At 43.0% G+C, this 18419-nt stretch overlaps 1 protein-coding gene across 2 annotated transcripts in view; it reads left to right on the forward strand.

Moving 5' to 3' along the window:
* Nucleotides 1-4171: 4171 nt before the first annotated feature.
* Znf606 (zinc finger protein 606) overlaps nucleotides 4172-18419 on the forward strand; it is a 29697-nt gene continuing 15449 nt past the window's right edge. Inside the window, exons 1-4 of one of the 2 annotated variants that reach the window (XM_057762160.1) lie at nucleotides 4172-4472; nucleotides 5811-5890; nucleotides 7276-7332; nucleotides 7769-7860. In XM_057762160.1, coding sequence (XP_057618143.1) covers nucleotides 5860-5890; nucleotides 7276-7332; nucleotides 7769-7860 — 180 coding nt within the window. In that variant the 5' untranslated portion in view covers nucleotides 4172-4472; nucleotides 5811-5859. The remainder of the gene's footprint in view (nucleotides 4473-5810; nucleotides 5891-7275; nucleotides 7333-7768; nucleotides 7861-18419) is intronic. The other variant, XM_057762161.1, reaches the window with a different exon arrangement.

The raw sequence follows: 18419 nt of genomic DNA on the forward strand, positions 1-18419 counted from the left end.
GAGAGGCAGTACTGGGGATTGACCCTTTCATGGACAGTTCCATCAGAGACTTACCTTCTGATTTAACAATCTCAGTCTTAGATATGTACCCAAGAGAAATACAAAAGTCTGTGAAGGCTGTAAATGAACCTTCAGAGAAGCATTGTGTGTACTAAAAGTTAAAACAATCTGAATGTTTATTGTTAATGAGTGGTTGGTATGGCTTACTCATCACTAGGACATTGTTTTTCAATAAGTAGTAAATATAAAAAAATAGAATGCTGTTTAATATGTGGTTAAACATTGAGAATGTTAAGAGATCCAGACAATGAAAGTAATATATTTTAATATTCCATTATATGAAATACCATGAATGATTAAATTTATAGAGACATATATCTGACTCATGGTTTCTTTTTTTTTTTAAAGGAATTAACCATTTTCTTTTCTTTTTTTTATTAATTAATTTATTTAATTATTAAAGATTTCTGCCTCTTCCCCGCTACCACCTCCCATTCCCTCCCCCTCCCCCAATCAAGTCTTCCTCCCTCCTCAGCCCAAAGAGCAAGCAGGTTTCTCTGCCCTGTGGGAGGTCCAAGGACCACCCACCTCCATCCAGGTCTATTAAGGTGAGCATCCAAACTACCTGGGCTCCCACAAAGCCATTACGTGCAATAGGATCAAAAACTCATTGCCATTGTTCTTCAGTTCTCAGTAGTCCTCATTGTCCATTATGTTCAGCGAGACCGATTTTGTCCCATGCTTTTTCAGACCCCGGCCAGCTGGCCTTGGTGAGTTCCCGATAGAACATCCCCATTGCCTCAGTGTGTGGGTGCACCCCTCGCAGTCCTGATTTCCTTGCTCGTGCTCACTCTCCTTCTGCTCCTCCTTTGGATCGTGAGACTTCATTCCAGTGCTCCCATGTTGGTCTCTGTCTCTGTCTTCTTTCATCGCCTGATGAAGGTTAATATTCAGGGGGATGCTTATATGTTTTTCTTTGGGTTCACCTTCTTATTTAGCTTCTCTAGAATCACGAATTATAGCCTCAATGTCCTTTATTTATGGCTAGAAACCAAATATGAGTGAGTACATCCCATGTTCCTCTTTTTGGGTCTGGCTTACCTCACTCAGGATAGTGTTTTCTATTTCCATCCATTTGTATGCAAAATTCAAGAAGTCATTGTTTTTTACTGCTGAGTAGTACTCTAATATGTATATATTCCATACTTTCTTCATCCATTCTTCCATTGAAGGACATCTAGGTTGTTTCCAGGTTCTGGCTATTACAAACAATGCTGCTATGAACATAGTTGAGCATATACTTTTGTTGTATGTTTGGGCATCTCTTGGGTATATTCCCAATAGTGGTATTGCTGGGTCGAGAGGTAGGTTGAACCCGACTTTCCTGAGAAACCGCCACACTTCAAAGGTCCAGAAAACATTTTTAACAATGACTCATGGTTTCTTGAGTTTTCTTGAGGGAAAATTGGAGATTAGGAGTGTATACTAAAGTGTTGAGTATTTCTGGGGTCTGCTGAAGGTCTGAAATTTATTAGGTGGGGCTGTAGAGGTGGCTCAGTGGTTCAGAGCACTTACTCCTCCTCCAGAGGACCCAGTCTGGTTGCCAGAGCCCATGTCAAGCCGCTGACAGACACCTGTGATTCCAGCTCCAGGGGACCCAATACCTCTGGTCTCTGTGTGCACCTGCAGTCATGTGCTCATTCTGCACGCCATGCTTAATTAAAAACATAATTTGGTAATGACTGTAAGACTCCACCAATATATGAAATACCACTCAACTGTTATCTCCTTTTGCTTATTTATTTATTTGAGACCAACTCCTTCCACATTGACCAGACTGGCTCCAAACTTATAGCAGTCCTCCTGCTTCAGGCTCTTAAGTGCTGGGATTTAGGTGTACTGCCACACCTGGAAAATTGCATAATGTAAGTTGATTAATTGTATACCATGTGAATTATGTCTCAATAAAGCTTGTATTGAAAAAGAATTATTCATCAATTACAGAGTATGAACATCCATTATAATCTGATTTCTAGGAAAAGATAAAACTATTGAAAGTATAAGTTAAATAACTATAGTTTTTAACTCGAGTTATTGCTGTTTAATTTATTTTGTTTTAATTGTATATATTTGTTGATTGACAGATTGGTGTGCATGTTTCCGTCCATGTTTTTGGACATGCAATTGTCAAAGCACTATGTGGAGGTCAGAGGATGAGTTTTAGAAGTCAGTTCTCTCCTCTAACCGTCGGAAGGGACCTGGCGATTTAATGAAGGTTGTCAGGATGCCTTTGCCTGTTAAGGTGCTGAGCCATCATTTGGACTCTATTTTTGACTTCCTACAGGAATTATGGTTATGCTGGAAAATTACATTTATCTGTTGAAATAACAGAGTTTGGAATTTGCCTTCTTACCTGAACATATCTGTTTTGTATGTATGAACTATGTGTGTGGGTGTATGTGTGTGTGTGTGTGTGCACGTGCACGTGTCTGTATGACATAACTTGCATGTGCCATCAGAGTACAACTTTGTAGAGGTGGCTCAATCCTTCTACATTTAAGTGTGTTCTTGGAGTAGATAACAAACAAGTGATCAAGCTTATGTATCAAGTGAATTTTCCTGAAAACTATCTTCAGCATTATTTCTCTGTCTGATCATTTTATGTGGAGCTTCTGCTCCACCACCCACATATTGCTATTCTGTTCAGTTCTGTATTTGTGCCCAAGCTCACCTTCCTGTCCACCTGGGGCTCCTGTCAGTCCTGTGGCCCTTTTATACTCTCTGATAGGCTTCTCTCAAGCTCATCTTTCCTTCTTAGTTTCTCTGCACGTGATGGGAGGCTTACTTCTTTTCTTCTTTCCCTTTGAGTGCCTATATTATTCTTACAAACCCGACCCACAGGCCTTCTTTAAATAACTTTTCCTCTGATTTGAAACTATTTCTGAGGTCTGCCTTGTTCATTGTGGTCCAGAATTCTAAATGACCCCCATATCTTGTTTCCTGAACTCCCTTCTCTATAGCAATTAATTAATTCATTAAACACACACACACACACAATGTCACCACTTCCCCACCTAAACTTTTCAGTTCTTCCCTAACTCACTAGAAAGAAGCTGCATTTCTAGGCTAGGGATGTAATTCAGTTTGTATAGCGCTTGCCTAGCATGAACAAAGGCTTGAGGTGAATCATCAGCATTGCATAAAACTATTGATGCCTGTAACCCTTGCACTCTTGAGGTGAAGGCAGGAGGATTAGAAGTTCACGGTCATTTCTTCTTCCTGTCAATCTCTGACACTCTCTAGTCTTACAGGTTTAAGCCATTTATCTTTTAACTCGCTTTTCATCTTTTCCATTCTCTTTCCTCTTAATACAGAGAACCATTCTAAGTACCTTTCATTGGGATAATGTGTTTTCTGGGGTCACCAATGCTTCTCTGTGATCTATAACTTCATGTTGCTAGTTCATGCCTAAACCACTTTTACTTGCATTTCTCAAATGTGGTCTTGCCCGGCATATATGCCATTCCACATGCCATAAACAGGTCTTATTTGGCAGAAGTTTCTTTGGCTTTTTTCTGTTTTTAATTGCTGCTCAGTAAATGCTGACTCAGTGAAATATCACAAAGTAATTTGGTAATTTAGACTCCCATAAGGTTTTTCCACCTTGAAAGAGATTCTTGAGACAATTCCTGATGTTCTTCATAGGCAAGTGGGTCTTCATAGGCAAGGGACACTCAGAATTAGGGTCTTCATCTAAAAAAAGGGGTATAATAACAACAACGAGGTTCTCAATTTTGTCAAGATTGAAGTAAGTACTTCCTAGAGATCATTCACCGTCGCCAAGCTCCGACTTCGAAAGTGGCTATTTGGGAAATGCCATTTTTCTGAGAGGCAGACTGAACTTCCTAGCCAATCAACCTAGTCCGGCTCTCAGGCTGGTAGAAATCAGAAACAAATGGAATCTATGAGTCTGAGTGCTGCAGAAGCCGGACTTCGGACAGGGGATGCTCCGAAAATGGCCTTGGCTGACTTCCGGTAGAAGGGCGAAGCGCGCATCCTTGAAACTACAACTCCCAGTAGTCCTCGCGTTGCGCCCTGGTCGACTCCAGGGGGTGCGGCCGCCATTGTCCACATAAGGACTGATCTTGGACTGCAAGGGAGCAGATATTGTTGTCACTGAGAGACAGGCGGGTTTGGGAACGATCACGAAGAAGCGGCGCCTGCAGGCGGGTTGCTTCAGTACCGGGGTGCGTCGAGCGCCTTGTTTCCTCGCTAACTCAGTGCCCGGTTGCCCTCAACCCTCCGGCTCCGGGGTCTGGGTGCGTGGTTTCTTCAGGCTGGGAAAGGCCGAGGGGGGCAAGTAGGCCAGGCCTGGAACATTGTCTCGGTGCAGGAAAAGCCGGACGCCCAGGGCAGCAGCCCCGAGCCAGCGACGCCGCAGCGCAGGATCAGGGCCGGTAGCTACGGGCCAGGTAAGGCGAGCAGCTCTCTGAAAGCAGTGCCTGGAGTGACCCGCTTGCGGAGGCTAGGAACCGAGATAGTGTCCGGTAGGCTCTCATCCCTTCTCTTGCAAGCAAGGATGCATGAAGGGCGTCAAACCTGACTTAGGAAGGGCCCGAGTTCTTTTCAATTTAAAGCGACACGGAGGTGCGTGTGTTGTGTTGTGTGGGTTTGCGTGCAGGGTTCTTGCAACTTGCTTGCCTTAAGTTTTCGGAGTGTGCGTTTGTGGGATTCTTGTAACTTGGTTGCCTTGAGTTTTGGCTCAAATCCCGGGGTATCTGAGTCTCTGTAAGCTTGCTCTTGGTTAGTGTCAAGCATTTCTCTGACACAAAGTCTCGGTATCCGTGCATTTGTGGAGTCTGACTTTGGAGTTTTGCCTCTGACTGACTCCAGGAGGGGACCGATAGTCTTGAGTGTGGAAGGCCTTGCAGGCGTTTTTTTGTTGTTGTCTTTAACATGTTGACTTTAACATGTACATACGATACCGCCTTGATGTCTATGGCGATGAAAACAAGGATAAAACAATCACATAGCACTGTTAACATCGTTTAAAAAAAAAACAAACAGATCAATGTTATATATGTGAAATACAGTAATAAAGCGATTTAGTGGATTTGTTGTATATACAGTGTGCTGCTGTAACCCCCCCCCCCATTCCAGAACTTTTCAGTACTGCCCCCACCAATCCTTCTGGCACAAATTTAGGAGTTACTCTGTTTCCCCCTTCCTTCAGCTTTGGAACATTAATGTATGAGCATTGTGTGCAGGTTTACAGCATTCTTTGTTTCATCAACCGAAGAGTCTTAAGTGGAATGGATCTCTTGTAATGAGTGATGTACACATTTTCACCCTTAACCAGGGTTGGTCGACCCTGCCCCCAAACCCACCCCATTGTATTCATTCTGCCCCACAGTTTTGTCATTTTTCTTTTTCTTGTGTGTGTCAGTGTTGACTGTGAGGTTGGTGTTGGGACTCTATCTTGGCTTTTGAGACAGGGTTTCTTACTGGCCCTGGGCCTTTCTGATTCCACTCTAATGACTGGTCAGAAATCCCCAGGGACCCTCCTGTCTCTGCCTTCCAGGGCCAGATTGCTTGCTTTCCGCTCACTGCACCAGACATATGTATTTACCATGTGGAACTCAGATCATCGTGCAGGCTCATCTCTCTAACTCTATCTGTTATGTTTGAAGTGTAAATTCTAGTTTTTAAAAGATCGTGCTTCTCAGGGGGCTTTGTGGACGGGTCTCTTTGTTCTTGCTAGCTCTTTTGTGAGAAAGGACCGATTTTGTCTTTTTTCACTTTGTCTTTAGGTTGGTGATTGCAATGCTGCGCAGGGCCCTGGTTGGTTAATTCTCAGGGATGGCAGCCATCAACCCGTGGCCCTCTTGGGGTGAGTCCAAATCTTGATTTTTCTGTACCTTCCCTACAGGAATTGACCTACTGTCACTATAGGTCAGGGATTGCTGGCTTTGGGAGATAATAGAAAGCCTAGTTGTCTTAGTATAAAATTAGAACTGATGAGTGGTTAAGGGGAAATTATCCATAAAAGACAACATAAATTTTGTATAGTTGATAGTCAGCTTCCGAAAAGGGCCTTGATGAGATATTCCAATAATTTTTGGGACTCTTTAGATGATAGTCATACAATATACACAATCAAAATGTTTTTTACTTCTGTGTTTTTCACCTTTATTCTTGCATTTCGTATATAACATTGATCTGTTTTTTAAAAACCATGTTAGTAGTGCTATGTGATTGTTTTAGACATCAAGATGCTATTCTGTTGATTGAAGTTTCTGTTCTGCCCATCCCACAGCCATTCAATCCCAAAGAAACACACAGAGGTCTACATTAATTATAAGCTGGTTGGCCTATTAGCTCAGGCTTCATATTATCTCTTACAGCCTTCATTATCCCATAATGCTTGTCTGTGTTAGCCATGTGATTTGGTTCCTTTTATCAGTGAGGCATTCTCATCTTGCTTCCTCTGTGTTTGCAGACTGAGCCTTTCCTTTTCCCAGAATTCTCCTGTTCTGGTCACCCTGCCTATTTTTCCTGTCTGACTACTGGCCAATCAGCATTTTATTAAACCAATACAAGTGACAAGTCCTTACAGGGTACAAGACCATTGTCCCACAGCAGTATTCTATGTACATAAAGAATAAGCACTGTTGCATCTTATCAGATCCTTATTCAGCCATTTAAAGGATTCTGTCTTTAATAGCCCTGCTGTTAAATCATATGCCATAGGTGCATTTCCTGTGCAAATCCAGGTTATGTTGGCTTTGTCATATGTCCTTGTGTTACAAAAAAATCTTTTTGTACACTGTGAAGATGTGCCTTTGCCAAGGTGTCTTCTGATTGGTTTAGTAAAAGAGCTGACTGACTGGTACCTAGGCAGGTCCTACAGGTGGGGCAGCCAGCCAGGACCCTGGGAGGAAGAAGGGCGGAGTCTTGGGAGTCAGAAGAGACCATGAGACTCAAAGTGAGCAGGATGAGAAGCATGTACCTGAGGTATGTACTCGGGGCAGCACATAAATTGATAGAAATGGGTTAATTTAAGTTATACGAACTAGCTAAACAAACTTAAGTTATTGGCTGAGCATTTATAATTAATAAACAATCTCTGAGTGGTTATTCAGGAACTGCCGCTGAGACACAGAAACTCCACCTACACCCTTGGACTGTGTATAGGGCTCTGCCATGCTCATTTTTTCTTATGTTACCTTTAGTTCCTGGGTTTTGTCACAGTCCTAACCTGAGGTTGCTCTGCAGGTGCCCTTATGGACCAGTCTTGGGGGATGGCAGCTGCTGACTCTTCTGCTTCCTGGGGTGAGTCAACAACCTCTATCCTCAACTGTGCTGTCTGCCATGTAATATCCTCTAGCTTCTGTGATCTGCCATAGCTGGGATTAGAGCTGGTGGTCCAGCTCTCACTCTACAGAGTTAGAATAAAGAGGAATCAGAAGAGAGGACATCTCTAGGACAGATAACATGAGAATTAGTGTCTAGACACTTAGGGTTCAGACCCAGAAAGGTTGTGAAAAGTGCTTCCTCAGAGATGGTTCCTCATAGCATAGGAGAGTGGGGAGTCACATGTTGTCACCTTCTCCAAGTCCCATTTCCTTCATTTGTGGGGTGAGGAAGTAGCTATCTTCCTTATGTGGATGGTAAGAGCAGGGGCAGGGCGTAGCCTTCCTCATTTCCATAGAGTACAGGAACTTACGGCAGGAGGAGGTACCTCCATGACTTCTTTTTTCTTTCCTAGCTCTGTGCCCTCAAGATCCAGCATGGCACATAGAGGGAAGCCCCGAGGAGGAAGAAAGAAGGACAGCTGGGCTCCCAGTAGCTCAAATCCAGGTGAGATAAAGCGTCTGCTTTTTCTTGCAAGGTCAATGTGTTCCCAAGGATGAGGATCCAGGTTTTCCTTGGCCATCCTAGTTGATGTGGTTCCTTGAGAGACAGCAGAAAGAGAATAGGCCAAGGAGTCAGCCAGTTAGCAATTCCTGAATGCAGTAGGGGAATCCAATTAGTTATCCATGATACAGAGCCTTGCTGTCACTCTGCCTGTCTGCAGAGCTAGACTCAACTATGTCATCACTTGTTTTGGGGAAGATGAACCATACCCAGTTTGGCTGGCAGCCCTTATCCCTTTCCTCTCGTTCTTAACTCATTGTGGCCAGAGGTTTCTATCGTGTCCAATCCTGCAGCCATTCAGCCCCAAAGAAACAGAGGTCTACATTAATTATAAACTGGTTGGCCTATTAGCTCAGGCTTCATATTAGCTCTTAAGCCTACATTAACCCATAATTCTTGTCTGTGTTAGCCATGTATCTTGTATCAGTGAGGCAATCTCGTCTTGCTTCCTCTTTGTCTGGGTGAGGCTTGCAAACTGAGTCTTTCCTCTTCCCAGAATTCTCCTGTTCTTGTTGCCCCACCTATACTTCCTGCCTGACCACCCCGCCTATACTTCCTGCCTTGTTGTAATTTGGAGCAGCGGGGCTGCATCCCCGCACCCGGCTGCCCGCATGGCTAGCTTATGCCCCGAAATAATTACACGGAGACTATATTCTTTTAAACACTGCCTGGCCCATTAGTTTCAGCCTCTTATTGGCTAGCTCTTACATATTGATCTAACCCATTTCTAATACTCTGTGTAGCACCATGAGCTGGCTTACCAGGAAAGATCTTAACCTGCGTCTGTCTGGAGTATGAGAATCATGGCGACTCACTGACTAGGTTTCTTTCTCCCAGCATTCTGTTCTGTTTATTCCGCCTACCTAATTTTCTGTCCTATTAAAGGGGCCAAGGCGGTTTCTTTATTACTTAACCAATGAAACAACAGATAGAAAGATGACCCACCTCCATCATTTCCCCTTTTTCTGTTTAAACAAAAAAGAAAGGTGTTCACTTTGACATAGTAAAATTACATATAACAAAACAGTTATCAAGCAAGAATTACAGTTACAATATTTAATCTATTTTATCCTTTATCATAACTAAGGAAAACTATAATGATAACTAACCATTCTTCAACTCCATCAAAGACTCCAGAAGGATATAATATTTCCTAAACAAACAAGAAATAAGAAAACTCTAGAAATGACAGAGACATCTCGCTGCCTGGACAGTCACCCAAAGTTCCTCTGTACCATTGGGGCATCCATCTTCGGCCTACAGGCCCACAGTATCCAGCAGAAATTTCCACGAAGCAGGAAATTTCAAAGACAGTTCAGTCACTATCTGCTGTGTCCTGCAGAATGTCTCGCAAATTCTTTTATGAAGCAGGAACCCCGAAAGACCATCTCACCTTTAGGCAAGTTCAGCAGTCCTCTCTCTGCGGGTTTCTCTGTGTCCAGTTTATGCAACAGTCCAGGCAAGAGCAGTTTCTTGCCCAAATGGCTATCAAACTCCATAAGGAGCCTCTTCGATGCCCATCTTCCTCTTGAAGTAGATTGGTGCTGCCAGGAGCAGACGTGTCTCATTGTCATGAAAAGCCCTAAGTTATTAAAACATTAAATGCCATATTCTGCAGTCTTTGAAAGATATGAAGAATGCCTATCTAACTGAAATATATCTATGCACATCTAGAAAATCTAACTAACATGACTAAAAGCTTGACAGTTATCGATGATTATCCATTAACAACCTATATACATTACATTTTTAAATGAACTACACAATCACAATACCTTAATCAAGATTAGAAATATGCATATACATATAACAAAATTGACCTTCAAATCCACACCAATGCAAATTATTCATATCTATATCATATCCCCCTTTAAATGTAAAAGAATGTTTATAAACCATATTTGGGAACATGGGCGCAGTTTATTCTCTCCAAACTGCTTCCTGCTGAATGGGGGCGTCGTTAATCAGGTCTTTCATGGTATAACCTGTGTGCCAGGTTCATCTCAGTCAGCAGTTGAGCGAAGTAGTTTTTTGAGGGTGTTCACAGCAACCTTTCAGGAGGGCGTGGTCTATCATACCATATTGGGATAGAAGAAATCCACAGGGTCTCATCCTCTGTGAAAACAAAAGAAGACCCTCTCCAAAGCATCATATCCTTAGACCCAAATTCTGAAGTCATAATACCTTTAGAACATATGTGCAGGTTCAGCTTAGCAGTCCATATAATGAAATGTCTCTCTGTACTTAGCTCCTTTACAGTCAAAAATTTTAAAGAAAACACAGTAATACAAAGAATCCAGACTCTGTGAATTTTCCATTTTTACGTGGCTTATTTTTACTCTATCACTTTACTTTATTCTGTCTCTTTAAAGACTTTACCCTTTTAACTTTATTCTCTGTTTTTTTTTTTCTTCTCTCTCTCAAGCCTATGTACACTCATCCAACACTGTGGTCTTTTATGTCTAAATCTGTTTTATTGTGAATCTGTAATTTTTTTATTATCCAGGAGCATTTCTTAAAATGTTAAGCATTTCTTAAAAACTTAAGTTGCACCATGTACAAGTAATACGGTACTGTGTCCTGCCCAGTCTAAACCTTAACTGTGCTGTTATTATGGTAGTTACGGTAGTTCCTGCCTGAGACCAGCACAGTTCAGCATGGTGGAGCTGAGCCGCTCCTGCCTCAGAGCCAGCTGGTGCCCTTGAGCCACACATAGTTCCCGACACACAGCAGTTCACATTGCCATCAGCAAGCCGTAGCATTTTACTCCAAATGCTCCATTCAAAAGCTCTGTCTCCCGCAGGAGCCAGACAGAGATTGCGATGGTGGCACAGCCCAGAAAGCCGGCATTTTAAAACAGCCAGTTTTCCTGCTGCTGAGTCAGAACAATTTCTTTGGGGCACACAACCCACAAACAGCAAAAAGCTGTCTTAAATTCTTTATCTGTCCTTTTTAAGCCCTCTCAGGTTTTACGTGGAGTTCATTATCACGTTGGGTGCCACTCTGTTGTAATTTGGAGCAGCGGGGCTGCATCCCCGGCACTCGGCTGCCCGCATGGCTTATGCCCCGAAATAATTACATGGAAACTGTATTCTTTTGAACACTGCCTGGCCCATTAGTTTCAGCCTCTTATTGGCTAGCTCTTACATATTGATCTAACCCATTTCTCATATTCTGTGTAGCACCACGAGCTGGCTTACCAGGAAAGATCTTAACCTGCGTCTGTCTGGAGTAAGAGAATTATGGCGACTCACTGACTAGGCTTCTTTCTCCCAGCGTTCTGTTCTGTTTATTCCGCCTACCTAATTTTCTGTCCTATTAAAGGGGCCAAGGCAGTTTCTTTATTACTTAACCAATGACACAACAGATAGAAAGATGACCCACCTCCATCACTGCCTGGCTACTGGCCAATCAGCATTTTATTAAACCAGTACAACTGACAAATCTTTACAGGGTACAAGAGCATTCTCCCACAGCACCTCATGTATTCAGACCCAGATTCAGGCTGATGCTGTGTAGTATACTACGTTCTTGCTGTGAGAACAAGAAGAGCTGTGAGCCTTTACCCTGAGGACCTAACAGGCCACTTTCCAATGTGGTTCACTCAGGTAACGACACTTCACAGCTCCCCTGGGGCTACACACACACTCTGTAGGATATAAGAAGACTGAGACATGGAGGGAAGCCCTAAGCCCCATTGCAGCTCAGTTCACTGATGCCTTGGGAGATGAGACAGTCTGCATAGAGGTCAGTAGCAGTGCAGAATTATGGAGGTGGAGGTTACCTTGAGTAAGCCAAGAGGTAAAAGGAAGGCATCAGATGGGTGCATCCTGGTAAGCAAGGGTCTGGCCTGCCCGTTGCCCCACAGGTATGCTTGAGAGCTGGGGTGTGCTATATGACTGATGTCTGCATACACACTGATTTTAGTTAGGAGAGGCTAGGAGAGCCCAGGTGGACCTGCATGCCTGCTGCGGAGCTAGGAGCCTCAGAATTGTCAGCAGGAGGCAACTGTGAGCCAGAACATGGCTGGAAAGGGGTGTGAAGTGGAGAGCGTGTGAGAGGCTGCTGCTGTCAGAGGCTTCAGTCTGATCAGGGCCTGGGAGCTGGAGAGGAGAGTTAAGATCAGAGAGACACAAGGGAGTCCAGCAGTGGCTTTGGGACCAGGAGAGCACTAGGGGAGCTCCCCAGAGAGGACAGGAGGACAGCAGTGTTAGTGTGGATTAATGTCACTGCTTCCTTTCTTGCTTAGGCCTTCATCAGAAGCAACCACTTGTCTTTTTATTCCCTTTTAAAAATTTAATAACTATTGAGATAATATCTACATACTAGAAAATTGATCTACATACTTAAAAAGTTACATAGTTTATTGGTTTGTAAAACAGTCACAGAATGGCGCTTCCAGCCTCTAACTCTAGAGCATGTTTGCCACCACAAGAAGAAATCTCGTATCTATTAGCAGTCTCTCCCTTTCTCCCTACTTCCAGGCCCTGGCAACCACTAATCAGCTCTCTAACTCTGGATTTGCCCACTGAGCTGCCCAGTATGGGTGCTTGGGTCCAAACATTGGTCTTCATGATAGAACAGCACTTGTGTGCTTTAGTGCTAGCGTGTGTTTAAATGCTGAGCTGTCTTGCCAGCCTCTATGGATCAGTATGTATTTCAGAAAGCCCTAGAGTTTCTTTTCACAATTCAGGTACAGTTGTTTTTTTCTTGTTTTCAGTTTCTTAATTTTTGATGTTTTTAAATGATAACTTTTAGAAATTTATTTTTAAAAAGTTAATTAAATTTGCATTTATTCTATTTGCCCCCTGCTATGAAAGGTGGGAAAAAATAGTTTCAATGTTTCGGCCTTATACTTATAAGTTAAAATAGTGTAGCAATGAAGCAAGCAAATATGAGGTACTAAGATATAAAATGTTCTAAAATAATGTCTCTATTAACTTCATGTCTTTCCTCAAATTAAAAAGAAAATAATAAAACCTCCTACAGTGTCAAAGCTGACAGGTGAGCTGCATTGATGTGTGCTGTCACCACATGGCAGCACCGCTGTCCCCGAGAAGCAGAAGGGCCCGAATGGGTGATGATTATCTGGCATCAGACTTTGGTGGCCAAGGCTCACTGCTGTCACAATGTGAACATCATTTTCAGATCCTATAACAAAATCCCCAGCAGTGAAGATCGTCTAGGAAGACTAGATGGGTCCCGGGTCAGTGTCAGGGAACAGAGTTAGCGATAATTAAATGCTGTGAAGAAGCCTGGTTAATCTCTGTGCTGTACTTGATGGTTAACTCTGTGAGAGTTTCTGAAAATGACTAGTTATTGCTGAGAAAAATAAAGCAATTGAAATAACAACACCTTGTAATGTCTGAAGAGTTGTGATTTCTGAGAACATGTTCCTGGCCCCCTTTGGAATTTTCCCTGTTGGAAACTTGGACTTGAATTTTGAATTGTTTTTGCTTTTTGAGATTGGATCTCACTGTGTAGTCCTGGTTAACCTGGAACTTGCCTATGTAGACCAGGCTAGTCTTGAACTGATAAGAGATCCTTTCCCTCTGCCTCCCAAGTGCTGGGATGAAAGGCATTCATTACTACGGCCAGCTGTGTCTTCTTAATTAAGCAGGATCTTGAGGAAGGTAGTGGACCTGCTGTCCCCATATAGGTCTTTCCAAGTTAAATAATTATTGAAATAAATATTCACCTGATGGAAACATCACAAGCTGCCATCTCTCAGCTGAATTCATTCTTGGAAATATATCAGTAAAATTTCATCCAGCCAGATCCTAGATACTGTTCTTTCAAGGAATAGGGGAAATATATTAGTGATAATATCATAATATTCCAGTTTGCTTAAAAATAACCTGGGAACCTGTCCAAATATGGAAATGCCCTCTATACTGATCCACTGAGAATTTCTGCATACCATGGCAAATGAGTGGTATGTACTAATCATGTATGATCATCATGGGTGAAGGGTGACTATATGTTTTTGTTTTTAAAGAGCTTGTGTTAAAATGCTAATAATAACCAGGGATGGCATGCCTATAATCCCAGCACTTTGGAGGCTAAGGCAGGAGAACTATGAGTTTGACGCCCTGTCTTAGAAAAAAAAATAAATAAAGGTTGGGACTGAGGTGCTGGCTCTGCCTACAGAGCACTTACTGCCTTTCAGAGAACCTGAGTTTGTTTTCCAGCATCCGTGATAGGTGGTTCACAACTTCGCATGACTTCAGCGCCAGAGGATGTGATAACCTGCTGTGGATTTGGGGGCACCAGCACACCGTGGCATATAGTCACACAGACAGACATACATAAATAAAAAAAAAAAATTAGTCCTTAAAAACCAACAAGTGGAAGACTGGTGAGATGGCTCAGCTGGTGGAGTGCTTCCAACCCAACAGTCTGAACTGTGCCATGGCACACACACAATAATACATTAAAAATATAAAAGAGCCCTGAACAAAATATAAATAACGAAAGGTAATTTAGAAAGCATTGTGAATGCCACAGGTTCCATAAAGGAGCAAACTTGAGAAGTTCAGGTAGTAACCTTTCTAGGCAGACAGCTAAAACCTAGTTTATCAAACTTAGGTCCATGGTTTAAATGTGGTGGGTGTGTAAACACCCTAGGAAGTGCTTTAAAATTTGGAGTAGTATGTGCAAGAATGTTTTTAAGGGTTTGAGTGAGACATCTGCAAGTCATTCCACCGTGAGACTGGGCCTGTGAACACTGTGTTCTGCAGTCTCACTCCGGTGCCTCGGGTACTGCTGAACCCTACATTTCCTCCCTGCTCCATCTCCATAGAAACTGCTGCCTACCACCTTCTAGTATCACTTTCAGAAGCTTCTGGGCTTTTCATTTGCAGTCCTAAAGATGTCTGTCTTCTCACTTAACCCTGAGGTGAGCCCTCCTTGAGTTTGTGACCCCAGCCGGGTCTATCCACCAGGAGGACTCATTGTCTTTCCAGGCCTAGTTGCATATTTATTTTTTAATTCTAGATTTTTTTTTTTGGCAAGTTCTGCAATTACAGAAAAGAGTAAAGATGAATAAAAACACCATCTCTGAATAAACAGCTATTTTGGCCGGGTGTAGAGACACATGCCTTAAATAACAGCATTAGAGAGGCAGAGACAGACAGGTCTCGGTGAGTTCAAAGCCTGCCTGGTTTGTGTATTGAACTCCAGGTTAGCCGGGGATACGTAGATCCTTTCTCAAGGAACAAATGAAAAAACAAACTAAAACCAAAACAAAAACACCCTTCCCCAATAAAACCCAATAGTTTTTATCATCTCTGCTCTATTCCAATCTTTATGTAGTCCTCAGTCTGTCAGAGCTACTGAGCTTGGGTAGATTCCTTGTATACACAGTTCATTTCTATATGTACACTGTGTAGGCAATGCAGTCTCTTTTCTTAAAGCAATTCTACAAGTAGCTTTGAAAGAGGTGTTTTTTTTTTTTTTTTTTTTTTTTTGTTTTTTACTTCATTTTATGTGTATGGGTGTTTTCTACCTGCATGCTGTGTGTGCTCCAAGTGCATACAAAGTCTGTGGAGACCAGAGGAGGGCGGCGGATCCCCTAAGACAAGTTACTGGTTCTTAGCCGCCATGTGGAAGCTGGGAGTTGAAACCAGGTCCTATGCAACAGCAACAAGTGCTGTTAACCCCTAAACCTTCTCTTCAGCTCTACGTGTAGTTTTTAAAAAGCCTACTTTGATAAATTTTGAGGTCTGTTCTCATTGGTAGACAAACAGGTCAGGTTTGTTTTTTTTCTGTACTACCTTCAGAAAGTTACAGTTTAGTTCATTTATGGATTGGTTCCCAAGCTCTACACATGTCATCCTTGCCATGTCAGCCTAAACTGTGCCACTGCTCCTGTTACCTCTCTTGGTGTATGTGTGTAACTGCTTTCTTATGTATGACCCTAGAAGCAGAACTTTACTGGGTCTTGGGATTTAGGTTCTATTTTTCTGATGTTAGTGTCACCATGCTGGTCTCCAAAGACTGACGGCACTGCTCAGTATCCATTTTGGGAGAAATAACACCCATTTTCTTGAATCTTTGGTAACATTTAGCATCAAGTTTTATTATTATTATGATGATGATGATGATGATCGCGAGTTCAGAAAGGTACATTGCATTACTTTAGTTTGGATGTATTCGATTGCTTCTGAGGCTAGTATCTATTTCCATCCCTTTGCCTCATTCTCCTTAACTCCCAGATTTCTAGCGACATCCTTCTCCACATGCATTCTGGGTCCTGAGTATATACGGACAATCATATATATGATAATACAAGTTATCTTCTGTTTGTCTTATCTCTTGCCAGTTAAAATGGGTACTGATATTTTGTCAAATATATGTGTTTGTTCATGGCTGATGGCTTCGCATCTTTTAAGATACCCTGTATTCTTTTAAAAAGTAGTTCTAGCCTTTATATTCTTTCTGAGGTCTCCAGCTGGATATTGAGTTTCTTAGATAAACTAGCTGCCAGACTTTCTTCCTATGGGTCATGTTCTTTGTAGAGTTGGGAGCCCAGGAATCTCTGCCCCCACTGAACTCTTTGTATCCACTCATTTCTGGCCTGTCTTTTCTTCACAGCCCATGAATTCTTTCCTAAAACAGCCTGTCCTGAAGCATCCTGTTCTGCTTTGTATTACAGCCACTCCAGGCTGAGAGCCTGGGAAGAGGTCTTGCAGGTGCTCGAAAGCTGACTCAATTGGCTGTCTGCATTTGTGCCCCTTGTCCACCCTGTTGTGTCTTTACCTGTGTGGCAGATGTTCCTGCCTCCTATCTGTTGTCACCTAGAAAGGTCTGCGGGACTGCTTGAGTCTTGCTGGGCTACTGCCCCACAGTTTTGCCTCCTGATTGCTTCCCCCATCCACCCTCTCTGCCTCCTGCTTTCCTGCCAATCCCATGGGTTCCATGGGCCTGTGGGCTAGGATCAGTTACTTAGTTTTGCCTTCAGTTTCCTTAATGCAAAGTGACAGGCCTTCCCACCTTCTTTGTCAGACTGAAGATGTCTCAGCTCATTAGTCAGTCTGAGAACCTCCCACACTCTTGAGCTTAGAGGGCCTGTGGGAATTTTGCGCATGTGTCTAAGTGACTGCTGCTGGTATCACTATCTACAGGCTCGAGTGACTGGTCACGTCCTGAGCACAAGCTTATGCCCCAGGTCTTCCCAGGCTGATTTCTTGCCTACCTTTGCTGTATTGTTTAAGCTGAGAGGAAAGAGTCACTACTGTGGTCCTCCTGCATTGCAATCTTGCACACTATGTGGGGGTGGGGGTGTAGAACAGGGAAGCCTATGTACTATCCTTTGCTTGGTTAGCATTGTGACTGGAATGTGGAAAATTCATGGTGCTTATGGTCTGTTCTTTTCATAGGATGGGATATTTCCTTTAACTGAAAAATACTTTATGTGTTATAGGTATTTTGACTGCATAGATGTACATGCCACACATGTGTATCTAATATCCTCAGGGCAGAAGAGGGCATTGAATTCTTTAGAAGAGAAAAGTACAGCTGTAATCCTCCATGTGCATGCTGAGAATCGAACTTTTTTTTAATAGCTTGGTCATATTTATTTATTTAATTGTATTTTATTTATTTATTTTTTTTCTGAGACAGTGTTTCTCTGTAATAGGGCTGTCATGGAACTAGCTCTGTAAACTAGGCTGGTCTTAAACTTACAGAGATCTGCTTGCCTCTGCCTCCCAGTGCTGGGATTAAAGGCACGCACCACCACTGCCCGGCTTTATTTATTTTTTTAGTCTTCTCTCTTCTCCCTTCTTCCCCCACAGTCTTCTCTCCCCTCTCCTGCAAATCCACCCCCTCTGCCTCCCCTCTGAAAAGGGCAGACCTCCCAGGCACATTCACCAGACACAGCATACCAAGCTACCGTAAGAAAAGACACATACAGTCACATCAAGGTTGGATGAGGTAACCTACCAGGAGCAGAAACGACAGACAAGTAGGCAAAAGAATGAGAGACATCCTGCCCTCCCGCTATTAGGAATCCCACAAGAAGGCCAAGTTCCTCAGCCATAGCATATATACACTGCATATTTAGACACTGTGATCTGTAAGGACCTGGGTCAGACTCCTGCAGGTTCCCTGATCTCTGCGAGCCCCCATGAGTCCCAAGTCAGTTGGTTCTGTGGGCCCAGTTTTCATGGTGTCCCTGACCCCTCTGGTTTCTCAGATCCTTCCTCCCCCTCCTCTGCAGGATGCCCTGAGCTCTGTCTAATGTTTGGCTGAGGGACTCTGCATCTATTTCCATCCATTGCTGGATGAAGTCTCTCTGATCTTTTTAATTAAAAAAAAATTTAAACTTACTTCACATACCAACCACAATTTCCCCTCCCTCTTCTCCCATCCCCTCTCCCCACCTCCTCTGTATCTCACCCATTCCACACCTCAGAAAGGATAGAGTCTCCTATGGGAGTCAACATGACATATCAAGTTGAGGCAGGACCAACTCCAAGCTCTTCCCATCTGCATCAAAG

This window comes from Chionomys nivalis, chromosome 2 (assembly GCF_950005125.1).
Source record: "Chionomys nivalis chromosome 2, mChiNiv1.1, whole genome shotgun sequence".
NCBI lineage: Eukaryota > Metazoa > Chordata > Mammalia > Rodentia > Cricetidae > Chionomys > Chionomys nivalis.